The 13794-nt window shown below is 43.8% G+C and overlaps 1 protein-coding gene across 1 annotated transcript in view; it reads right to left on the bottom strand.

Annotated features, from left to right (window-relative positions):
- Positions 1 to 13794, bottom strand: part of LOC139745763 (uncharacterized) — a 962044-nt gene that overhangs the window by 46142 nt on the left and 902108 nt on the right. Inside the window, 1 exon segment of the mRNA XM_071656293.1 lies at positions 6317 to 6575. Within this exon segment, the coding sequence (XP_071512394.1) occupies positions 6317 to 6575 (259 nt within the window).

Genomic DNA, 13794 nt, shown 5'->3' with positions numbered 1-13794 from the left:
ATTATAAATTAACAAGCTAAGTAGTCTAATGGTTAATTGGATATTTAGTTAATTTATAGCAAACCACTATTTCAGAGGCGAAAAAACTTTAATGTTGGAATTTAAGCTTAATCGAAAAATTTATTGTATAAAAGGATTAAACATTTCGTTGCTGATATAGATGGACTTTAAGAACTATATGTTCACAAATTCAAGATCATATGTGAACAAATAACATAACCTGTACTAATGGTTTACATCTTTATTTCCTGGAAAACATTTTTCTAATATATCCACTGGAGTTTTTTTCTTTTTGTGAATATTTCATGGAAAACCAGAAGAAAATCTGCCAGTTCACGCACTGTCCATCATTCGAACCACTGTTTTCTAACGTAAACCGCCCTACACACACACCACACATTTTCTATGAACGTGGAAATACAAAGCCAATTTTAAATTATGGTTTGAGAACAAATACGACAGTTTGGGCCGCGAGCCGCGCTGCCAGACGCTGCCTAGGTTGCCAGGTCGGCTTTTCCGAGCGTGTTGCGCTCCGACACCTGCTGCTGCTGCTGAATTCCATCTTTCTCTGCAATATATTTTCTCCAATATTTCTCCTAGTTTTGCGAGGGGGGGGCATTCAATTTTAGAGCCCGTATTTCTTTAGTCATGCTGCGTAACTCCTCCGGCATCTACGTGGTTGCTGGAAATATTATTTCCCCAGTAAGCTCTGCCAGAGATAAATTCTATGGTAATACCGTTGTGTGTGTAGTGACTGATGGCCTTCTGATGGGATACGTGGGTTATCGTTCATCTGGCGACCCCGAGACCCAGCAAGCTTGGGATCTACAAACATAGTAGCGTTTCTCTCGAAATGACAAACTTCACACAACATATATCATATGTGAGTTTATCTGTACCGTACGGGGAGGGAGTTCTACACGCGTGGGGGGGGGGGGGGATCTCTTGTACTGTACGGGGAGGGAGTTCTACACTCGTGGGGGGCCGTGGGGGCCCCATCTCTTGTCCTGTACGGGGAGGGAGTTCTACACTCGTGGAGGGTGCCCCATCTCGTACTGTACGGGGAGGGAGTTCTACACTCGTGGAGGGTGCCCATCTCTTGTACTGTACGGGGAGGGAGTTCTACACTCTTGGGGGGCCCCATCTCTTGTACTGTACGGGGAGGGAGTTCTACACTCGTGGGGGGGCCCCATCTCTTGTACTGTACGGGGAGGGAGTTCTACACTCGTGGAGGGTGCCCATCTCTTGTACTGTACGGGGAGGGAGTTCTACACTCGTGGGGGTGCCCCATCTCTTGTACTGTACGGGGAGGGAGTTCTACACTCGTGGGCGTGCCCCATCTCTTGCACTGTACGGGGAGGGAGTTCTACACTCATGGGGCCCCATCTCGAACATCTAACTTCCAAATTCATAAATCTATACATGAAAACCTGTATTAACCATGTCTTGCTACTCATATACAATTAAACTATTTATTTATATTTTTCCTAAAAAGTTTCTTGTTCAATTTCATGTTATGTTCTCTGGCTGTTCTATCCCATGCCTCGAAGAACTGTTCACTGTCTATGGGGTCAATTTGGTTACAAAAAAATGTTGATCAGGTCACACCTAACTCCTCTCTCTTCCAAGGGGAACAAATTCAATTCCTTTACCCTCTCAGTGTAACTTCTCACTCTCTTAACTTTGTTACTAACTTTGATGCCCTCCATTGGACCTCTTATTATATATATATATATATATATATATATATATATATATATATATATATATATATGGTGACAAACATTTAGAGGACTAGTTTAATTTGTGTGTGTGTGTGTGTGTGTGTGTGTGTGTGTGTGTTTTATGAACCACCTCTGACCCCCGTGACCTACCCTCCCCCCCCCAACCTCTTCAACTCACTGGAGGAAAGTTATGAACCACCCAACAACCTGACCTGCCCCCCCCCCCCCCCCCAATCCAACTTATGGGCGAAGGAGAGGGGGGGAGGAGGGGAAGGGGAGGACTATGGAGGACATACTAGATGGGGAGGCGTGGGTTCGAAGCCCCCTCTCCCTCCCTTTAACCCTCCCCACGCCGCCACCAGATAACGACCAGATAATTACCACGCCCTGATATTAACGAGGCATTTAAGGGTGGGGGGTTTGAAAGGCTAGGTCAAACGCTACACCTCTGGCCACAAATATCAAACCCTTACGTTAGTGTTGATCGTCGAGAATGCTTTAGCTGGTCGTGCGTCGCGACCAGACCACACTAGACCATATCACACCAGACCAAAGTAGACCAGACCATATCACACCAGACCAAAGTAGACCAGACCATATCACACCAGACCAAAGTAGACCAGACCATATCACACCAGACCAAAGTAGACCAGACCATATCACACCAGACCAAAGTAGACCAGACCATATCACACCAGACCAAAGTAGACCAGACCATATCACACCAGACCAAAGTAGACCAGACCATATCACACCAGACCAAAGTAGACCAGACCATATTACACCAGACCAGACTTAGACCAGAATTCACCATAATACACCACATTAGACCACACTAGACCACATCACATCAGACCAAAGTAGACCAGACCAGACCATATTACACCAGACCAGACTTAGACCAGAATACACCATAATACACCACATTAGACCACACTAGACCACATCACACCAGACCAAAGTAGACCAAACCAGACCACACCAGGCCAGACCAGACCATATTACACCAGACCAGACCACACCAGGCCAGACCAGACCATATTACACCAGACCAGTCTAGACCAGACCAAACCACACCACACTAGGCCAGACAAGACCACACCAGACCAAACCACACCAGGCCAGACCAGACCATATTACCCTAGACCAGACCAATTTAGACCATACCAGACCAGGCCAGACCAACTGGGAAATACATCAACAAACTGAACCTCTGAGCCTTCAAACAAAATAATGCAATGGACTGACTGGTGTTCAATAAAACAATAATAAGTGTATTAATAATAACAAACAAAAAGTTATACATCAAACTATTTGCCATTTCCCGCGTTAGCGAGGTAGCGTTAAGAACAGAGGACTGGGCCATTGAGGGAATATCCTTACCTGGCCCCCTTCTCTGTTCCTTCTTTTGGAAAATTAAAAAAAAATATAGAGGGGAGGATTTCCAGCCCCCCTCAGCTCCCTTCCCTTTTAGTCGCCTTCTACAACACGCAGGGAACACGTGGGAGGTATTCTTTCTCCCCTATCCCCAGGGATAACAAAGTTATACATACCAGTTGTAAAAAAGAATGAAAGACAAATCCACAACACGAATTCTCTTGAGCTGCACATGATCAATTAGAAGAAAAAGAAGATTTGGGTGTAATAATAAAAGTAGCAGGTAAAAAGAAAAAAAAATACAATTCTCGTATTTATGGGAAGGACATGGGAATATGAGCCTTATGGGCCAAACAACAATTTCCCCCTTGAATGAAGCCAAGAAGTCCCTTTCCTTCAACAGGATTGTTAACATATGGAACGATTTTACCAATTAAGAGTAGTGGAAAGCAGGAACATAGAAAGAAGGAACATATCGATATACGTTTAAGCATACATCATAAATATTTAGCTTCTAATCCACGAATGACATTATCTGCACCTACTTATCTATACACGTTAAGTGTACATAGAAGTTTCTACCCAAAAACAAAATTATATGTACGTCTTTGAATTCCAATTACAAAACTTCATAACTATCTGTTCTCTCCTACTATCACAAACAACCTCGTTAGAAACCTGTGATCTATTTCTCTTTGTAGCTGTATTATCTATCTATTTATCTATCAATCTATATATAAATATAACAGTAAATACTAAAGAAGTTCACGGAACCAGGGGAGACTATTTTCCAGTCAAACAGCCAAATATTAACATACCTTCATTATGTCACCTGACCCATGGTGCTAATGACCTACTCCACAAAATAGTAAATTAATCTATTTTTTTCTATATAATGTTGGAGGCTCCAGGTACGGACGGAAGGTCTACATGACGGGCCCTTAAGTGGCCATAAGAGAGAGAGAGAAATACGAAAAAGGAAAAACGAAGAGACGAGAGAAAAGTTGTATTTACGAAGTGTTTAGGAGGAAGTTAAAATAAAAATGTCTCATTTACATATCAGGTTAGAGTTAGTGGGAAATACATGAGGGAAGGAGGGTGTGTTGAGAGTTCCAAAGCTTCGACGTGTAGGGAGAGGTCAGGGGTCAGAGAGAGAGAGAGAGAGAGAGAGAGAGAGAGAGAGAGAGAGAGAACTACAGTGGGAAAGAATGCCCAGTAAAGATCACACAGACACACTCGAATACAACCTCACTCTCCCTCCCCGCAACCGGTAGGATGCCTACTCTCCCACGGCACTCTCCCCTCTCCCATGGCTCTGCCCTCCCCTCTCCCATGGCACCAGTCTCCCCCGGCCCGCGGGGGTGGGGTGGGGAGGGGGGGTTTAATCCCATGAAGAGTGAGGCGACCTCAATTGGCACAAAGGTAGCGCCTGGTCAGCGGCTCTGTGGCTGGAGGAGGTCATCTGTTGGCATGACCCCGTGAACTGTGACCCTGGGCAGCCAGGCGAGGGAGGAGGAGGGGAGAGGAAGGAAGAAGAGGAGGAGGAGGAAGGAGAGGAGGAGAGGAAGGAAGAGGAGGAGGAGGGGGAGAGGAAGGAAGAGGAGGAGAGGAAGGAAGAGGAGGAGGAGGGGGAGAGGAAGGAAGAGGAGGAGAGGAAGGAAGAGGAGGAGGAGGGGGAGAGGAAGGAAGAGGAGGAGAGGAAGGAGGAGGAGGAGGGGTGTATATGGTGTGGGGGTGGGGTGGGGAGTTGTTCCATACACCCCACTATCTCCCCTGAAGGGGAGACGAGAGAAGAGAGGGGAGGGGTGAACTTCTACGATCCGGGTGCCGCTGTGTCGTATTATATCCAGGTTCGGTTGTAGCCTTCGGCGAGAGAATACAGAAAACGTGTTCCCTGTTCCCTAAGTCTCAACTTATATATATATACACACACACACACACTTCATCTCCCCCAAAATTCCGACACTCCATTTATTTATGCATTAATAACGAATCTAAAAACAGGATCGTACATCCGGACATGTAAGAGGCCAGTGTTCAACAGCATCACACGTCCAGTACACGTATTAACCAAACCACCGCAAGGTCATCGTCTCTAAAGGGGTAGTTATACCCCGAGGTCTGCTGGGAGAAGGGCGTGTGTGGGTGCCCACTATGTGGAGCATACCAGGGCAAAGCCAGTGTCTGACCCCCTCCCCAGAACAAGCGCTGTTGTCTAACAGGGTGGTTTGCGTGGGAAACAAAGCAATTAAGAGACTGGTTCTATACGGGATGGGAAAAACTATGTACTTGTGCACTGTACAGATGTACGGTGTACGCTCGTTTAAGCCACGAACCAGCCTGCTTGTTACATCAAGCGTCCACTACCTTTACCCTCTAATCACACGAGATGGGGGGAGGGGGTCATGCACTCGTTTCACACAGCGTTTAACGAATCGTTTATCTTAATCAAAAGAGGTGAACGCACCTGCTTTACACAGAGTTAAACGAGCAGTTTACCTTCTTTGAACACGACCGTTTGACCCCCTTGGGGCACGAGGCCGTGACCTTTGACCTGACCTGACCTGGAAGGCCAGGTCATCGTCTGGACAAGGCCAACCACCTCACTGGTGGCGATGAAGACCACAGGGGGGTGGAGGGCAGGGGGGGGGAGTGTGAAACGCTCACACGTCACGCTATAACAACCGGTGACCTGGGCTGGGTCACATGACCCCTCTTATCGTGTGCGTAGCCAGGACGCCTGACCTCGACTGGTGCCACGGTCCACAGGATGACGGTGGGGGGGGGGTGGGGGGGTGGAAGGGGGGGGGGGGGGTTGTGGGGGTTGTAATTTACCAAGCGCATCGCCATCACAGTTTCTGTTGTTGTTGATGTTGTGGGTTTGTTTGTTTGTTTGTTGTTGCTGATGTTGTGGGTTTGTTTGTTTGTTTGTTGTTGCTGATGTTGTGGGTTTGTTTGTTTGTTTGTTTGTTGTTGCTGATGTTGTGGGTTTGTTTGTTTGTTTGTTGTTGCTGATGTTGTGGGTTTGTTTGTTTGTTTGTTGTAGCTAATGTTGTGTTGTTTGTTAGTTTATGTTTGTGTATACACATCATTACAAGCCTCCGGAGGCCCTTCTTGCTTGCTCTTCTTCACGCACCGAGAGAGAGAGAGAGAGAGAGAGAGAGAGAGAGAGAGAGAGAGAGAGAGAGAGAGAGAGAGAGAGAGAGAGGCCTTACCTTGCCCAAGCCCTGGACGTCCTTGGTTCCTATCTTCTTCAGGAGGGCGTGTGGGACCGGTGGAGAGAACCTGGATAGGGCGCCACGGTAATCTGTCGGAAGGACGCGCCCTCCTCCACCTCCTTTGGCGCGTCCTTCCCTTCTCCCGGAGGCGTCGCGCTCACGGTCTCCCGAGTTCCTTCTTCGCCTCCTTCGTCGTTCCCTCTCCTCATGCCTGGCGGGGGAGGCCGATGTGGACGGAGAGGCCAGCTGGCTCGCCCTGTACGAGGAGAGACAGACACACACACACGTTAGGTCGACACCTACATCCAAGACGAACAGTAGGAATACATATGGGAGGAATGTGGTAAAATACAGAATGTATATAGAATGTATATAGAATGTATATAGAATGTATATGAGTTGTATAATGCAGGTAAATACAGAATGTATATAGATGAGAATGACTTGTATGATGCAGGTAAATACAGAATGTATATAGAATATATATAGAATGTATATGAGTTGTATGATGCACGTAAATACAGAATATATATAGATGAGTTGTATGATGCAGGTAAATACAGAATGTATAAAGATGATGAGTTGTATGATGCAGGTAAATACAGAATGTATAAAGATGATGAGTTGTATGATGCAGGTAAATACAGAATGTATAAATATGAGTTGTATGATGCAGGTAAATACAGAATGTATATAGATGATGAGTTGTACGATGCAGTAAATACAGAATGTATATAGATGATGAGTTGTATGATGCAGGTAAATACAGAATGTATAAAGATGAGAGATGAGTTGTATGATGCAGGTAAATACAGAATGTATATAGATGATGAGTTGTACGATGCAGTAAATACAGAATGTATATATGTGATGAGTTGTATGATGCACGTAAATACAAAATGTATATAGATGATAAATGAGTTGTATGATGCAGGTAAATACAGAATGTATAAAGATGATAAATGAGTTGTATGATGCATTAAGTACAAGAGATGGGGTCTCATGAGTGTAGAACTCCCTCCCCGTACTGTACAAGAGATAGGGACATCCCACGAGTGTAGAACTCCCTCCCCGTACAGTACAAGAGATGGGGCCCCCCACGAGTGTAGAACTCCCTCCCCGTACAGTACAAGAGATGGGGCGCCCCACGAGTGTAGAACTCCCTCCCCGTACAGTACAAGAGATGGGGCCCCCCCACGAGTGTAGAACTCCCTCCCCGTACAGTACAAGAGATGGGGCCCCCCACGAGTGTAGAACTCCCTCCCCGTACAGTACAGGAGATGGGGCCCCCACCACGAGTGTAGAACTCCCTCCCCATACAGTACAAGAGATGGGGGCGCTCCACGAATGTAGAACTGCCTCCCCGTACAGTACAAGAGATGGGGGCCCCCACGAGTGTAGAACTGCCTCCCCGTACAGTACAAGAGATGGGGCCCCCCACGAGTGTAGAACTCCCTCCCCGTACAGTACAAGAGATGGGGCCCCACGAGTGTAGAACTCCCTCCCCGTACAGTACAAGAGATGGGGCCCCCCACGAGTGTAGAACTCCCTCCCCGTACAGTACAAGAGATGGGGCCCCACGAGTGTAGAACTCCCTCCCCGTACAGTACAAGAGATGGGGCCCCACGAGGGTAGAACTCCCTCCCCGTACAGTACAGGAGATGGGGCCCCCACCACGAGTGTAGAACTCCCTCCCCGTACAGTACAAGAGATGGGGCCCCACGAATGTAGAACTCCCTCCCCGTACAGTACAAGAGATGGGGCCCCACGAATGTAGAACTCCCTCCCCGTACAGTACAAGAGATGGGCCCCCACGAGTGTAGAACTCCCTCCCCATACAGTACAAGAGATGGGGCCCCACGAGTGTAGAACTCCCTCCCCGTACAGTACAAGAGATGGGGGCCCCCACGAGTGTAGAACTCCCTCCCCGTACAGTACAGGAGATGGGGCCCCCCCCACGAGTGTAGAACTCCCTCCCCATACAGTACAAGAGATGGGGCGCTCCACGAGTGTAGAACTCCCTCCCCGTACAGAACAAGAGATGGGGGCGCACCATGAGTGTAGAACTCCCTCCCCGTACAGTACAAAAAATGTAATCAAAAGTTAACTACATATCAGCTCAGGTTACCCTCCCACACCTGCCCAAAATATTTATCACCTGGTCATTAAGAATACAAAACCACACACACACACACACAATACATAAACTAATACACAATTACAAACTTACATAGTTACAAAATGTTATAAAAAAGTACAATATTAAAAAAAAAATCATTGGTACAACTGAAATACGTCTCACTTGGCTAATTAGAACTAGTAATGAGGACGCTAATATGTGGGAAATGAGGTAAAAAAGTGATGAACATGTCAGAAATGTTCACTCAACACTTAACACAGTTCTTGTAACGTCAATCACTTATATATGGTGTTCAGAGTTCTAGCACACTTTTGTAAGTAATAAATCTAACATAATGTTCAAATCTACAACATGTACTGTCACATGAATTCAACATACACTAATTTAACATGTGTACATGGTAAACCCATGTGCAGTGTTCACTCCCTGGTTCTCATTCTAATGGTCCCAGGTTCGAACCCCCAGCATACATGAGTGAAATAGTTTATATCTCTCTTATATCTATCATATACATATACAAACTATATATATATATATATATATATATATATATATATATATATATATATATATATATATATATATATATATATATATTTCGTACTATTCGCCATTTCCCGCATTAGCGAGGTAGCGTTAAGAACAGAGGACTGGGCCTTTGAGGAAATATCCTCACCTGGCCCCCTTCTCTGTTCCTTCTTTTGGAAAATTAAAAAAAAATGAGAGGGAAAGATTTCCAGCCCCCCGCTCCCTTCCCTTTTAGTCGCCTTCTACGACACGCAGGGAATACGTGGGAAGTATTCTTTCTCCCCTATATATATATATATATATATATATATATATATATATATATATATATATATATATATATATATATATATATATATATCCGAAATATAAAAATCTCTCAAAGCGAGATGTATAACATTATATACACGTAAAAACAAGAATGGAACTTGTATTACACAAAAAAAAATTGGTTTACGAAAAGACGAGATAAGAGATAAGTTTATCTCTATGGAATAGTTTCAGTTATCGACCCACCTGACCTAAGGTCATCTTGACCTTCTCACATCCCTACCTGATGATCATTAGTGACCACCTGACCATATGTACGAGCCTGGAAGGTCATTCAGAGAGTCGCTAGCCAGGTCATCAGGTCAAGAATGGTTGGTCATAAAATGTCCCCGTGGGAGGCGTCGGGGTCACTCGAGGTCAAAGTCTTTATGTCTTGGGGGTCAAGGGAACAGAAAACGAGGGTCGGGTTACCTGTTATCCTGTGACCAGAGGGTTGGTTGCTCACTGGTGTGGGGTCCTGTGGTTAGGTAATGTCATCTCCCCATGGGGAGGTCAGCGGGGGGTCACCTCCCCATGGGGAGGTTAGCAGGAGGTCACTCCAGCATGGGGAGATCATGGGGAGGCTACAATCACAACCAGGGTTATACTAACAAGACACTATAACAACACCTTACCACAGAGAACATGGTTATCGAGCGTAATTACCAAATCATCATATATATAACTAATTAATTTCTGTTATTACTAATTAAGCCACACCACTAACGCATAGTTCTAAACATCATCATCTGCTATCACAGTAATTAATTTAGATTACTAATTAAGCCACATAGTTCTACTAATTACTATCAGAATCCTTTACTGATCCCTCATTCTGACCTCCTCAAAACCTACGGATAAAGAAAACGTGTGGAGGTGTTGGCAAAACCATCACTTCAACCTCCTAGCCTAACTGCCTGAGCAGCAAGGTGCTATGACCCTTGATTAATGCAGTGTGACCTTTGACCTGACCTGATCACTCACCCCTTCAACTACCCAAGGGTAATTACAGTCCATCCCTAAAGTCTTCAGTATAACGAAACGCTTCTCCCAAGTCGCGAAACTAACGAAGTTAACCATCAAAGAAGAATTCTCTTGCTTAAAATAGAAGACAATGACCCTTAAAACCTTCCAGCATAGCCTTGTCCCCCCACCACCACCACCGCTGAATGTAACGGGATCCACAAGTCTCCCCTGCGGCGTCGAGAGAAAACCAGACCTACTTACCAGACTCAAAACAATAGAAAATGGGATTAGGTTTCCATAAAAAAAAGAAAACGACTTGAGGGAGAGTGTGTGCCACTTTACTACCTGCTCCCATCCCATCATAATGCCATGGATCATGGTGGTGTTTTCTGGGTAAAAATATTCTAAAATGGTTTTACTTGTTCAGATATATTTCGAAATGGTGTTTTTTTTTGTGATTGTATGGGCACAGGTACAGCAACAAGGCGTATAATGGGGTAACGACAGGTAAAAGACGAGATAAAATACAGAAACATATAAAAAAAAATTACCCCTAAATTACGAGATAAACTTAATTGTCCTCTATGGAAAATGGGAGTACGGAAGACACCAATGAAATTTTACGAAAAAGGATTTTTCTCTTTTTTTCAAGTTATCAAATGTCTTTTGGGAGCATTGTAGTACATACCAGACGGGGGAATATAGTCACAAATAGCATTAATGTTGTCACAAGCGTGTGACAGACTTTTCTTCAGTGACTGACAATCCCTGGTCACAACTCCATTGCCATATCGTTCCTAATCATCAGTTTATCTACCCGGTAATGATTCAATCACTATTTACATACATGTCTTGTGGATAATCACCCTTTGTTCACGGTGGTCATCTTATTATATACGACTGGGTCTGAGAAAAGCTGGGGGATATATGTTATATACGGTGTCCTGGGTGTGACCTCCAGTATGATTCTCTGAAGTTTGATGTAATGATTGTAATAGTGGCCACTTCCCGATAACAAGTCGGTGGTCGCTCATACCAAAAACAATTTCTTTTTCAACTCCCACCGGCGCGTGGTGTATTCTCGCTCTACCACAGTGTGGTAATGGCACCGCAGTGTGGTAGGGAGGCACCACAGTGTGGTAGAGCGCCATCTGTAGAAGAATGACCCCCTCGAACACCCTGGCGTCCCACAGGGGTTAATTAACCCCATCGTTAATCATAACCCTGTGTGACATTTGACCTCGCCATCCCGGGAGGTGGTGGGACCTCCACACTGACCTCACTTCACCGTAATTAGGCCAAATCATCCTGACCTCCAATCACCTGTTTTCCTCTTTAACGCGAGTACAGGTCACAGCATGAATGCCCTAACAGTGTTCAAAGTTCAAACAGACCCAATTGGCAGGTCTCCTATCATTTCACCAACACAGGATGGGTAGTTATATATCCTAACAACCCAACCCTACCCCCCCTCCCTCAGTTTGTTTACTAACACTACACATTTCATCTCGCTGTATACCAAAAACCTGACCCCACACCCTCTCTCTCCCCCACCAGAGCTTAGGTCACGACCTGGGGCCACACATCTCGTCCTATACAGGAAAAATATTGAGGGTGGGGTTGCCGCCATGCGAGGCAGAGCACAAATGAACAGCACGATAAATTCTGAAAAAAGAATTGGAACACGCAGAGGCCAATAGGTAGTGTTTCGTATATGGCCAACAGTTCAAACAAATTTGCCAAAGTCCCCGGTGAAACAATCCGAAACACAAGACTTAATTTTCACAGTAAACTATGGAATAGTTTCGTTATAAACTGAAAACATATATTTCGCTATGAACAGATGAAAAAAAAAAAAAAATTTAAAGTTAATTTAACTATGAAAATTTCCATGAATGTCGAAAATGAATGAACCAAGTCATGTAAAATATTTCGTCAGGGAAAGCCAACTGAAAATTTTACATTTTGTACAGAAAACGGTCGAGTTATGAAAAAAAAAAAATTCAGGATGGAAAAGAAAACGGGCGAACCATGTCAACATTTCGTTAAGGGTGAAACAAAAAAATTACTTAAAAATTCTTTGAGAACAGAAAACGGCTGGTAAGCATAATAATAACAACAACAACAAGAACAACAGCCCCACTTTGCACAACTCACTCACAAATCTTCCATATCCACACACACACACACACACAACCCCCCCCCCAAAAAAAAAACTTACGTTTTTTATGAAAAAAAAACTCATGTAAACCCCTTTCAAAAACTCCTTTCAAAAAAAATAGGTTAAGAGGGCGAAAGATTAAACACAGATGTGGAAAATTAAACACGAAAACTGTACGAGTTTCAGTTCTTCGCTGGCCTACATAATTACCGTGCTGGTCCCTATGGATAGGTAGGTAAAGACATATTAATTTCTTTTTCCATGGTAGTTACCCTCCAACTCTTCCTTCCTTCCTACAAGATGGCATTTCGTATTCAGGCTGTCCAAACACACCAGCTGCTTTGTGGCTAAGCCAGCTTTTCAACGTGCGTTAAACTGTTCTTTTGAGGTGGGTGAACACAAGTGTTCTCGACTTACTACACAACACAACAGTGATATTCATCCACCACCACAACGCCACAACAACCTGGCAAAGGCAAAGCTGGCTCTCTCTCTCTCTCTCTCTCTCTCTCTCTCTCTCTCTCTCTCTCTCTCTCTCTCTCTCTCCAGCTAAACCTAACTCTTTACAAAAATTTTCTCCTTTCATATTTCTTCCTAGATTTATAAGATATATCTTTTTTCCGGAGTTCATATATAATATATATATATATATATATATATATATATATATATATATATATATATATATATATATATATATATATTCCTATGACTCGACGGGGAAAATGAAACACGAAAACTTCCCAAGTGCACTGTTTACCAAATGGCGTCCTAGCTTCGTCTCTTCGATGTATATCAACTGACTGTTATATTTCTCTCTTGTCTCCCCTGATGATGTGATTATTACACGAAAGTGCACTTGGGAACTTTTCGTGTTTCATTTTCCCCGTGGACTCGTAGGAATATCTTGATCACGCGCAAAATTGTGATCCTTTCCAACATATATATATATATATATATATATATATATATATATATATATATATATATATATATATATAGTCTTAATGACTATAACTTTTATAATAAGTTGTAACCTGAGTTCTTATTAATATTCATCCATACATTCTGAAGTTAGACCCAAATATATTGAACTTCTAGGAAGCATTATAATACTTCAGTACAATATAGGGAAAATCGTTCTAATATTCACAAACTTTGCGAATATTGTAAACTCTCTTAGTTTACCCTAACTAGCTCTATCTATACTATCTTTCTTATCACTATTATCAAGACTCTATCATCACGAGATAAGAAATTATATATCAATGTACTTTTTTTTGAGGTCAGGGAGATGTCTTAGTATATAGCGATGATATATGGTATATTCCTGTATGAGATAATAGCCCCCCCCCCCATCCTTGATAAACT

This window comes from Panulirus ornatus, chromosome 62 (assembly GCF_036320965.1).
Source record: "Panulirus ornatus isolate Po-2019 chromosome 62, ASM3632096v1, whole genome shotgun sequence".
Classification (NCBI taxonomy): Eukaryota; Metazoa; Arthropoda; class Malacostraca; order Decapoda; family Palinuridae; genus Panulirus; species Panulirus ornatus.
This window is presented reverse-complemented; position numbering and strand designations above follow the sequence as displayed.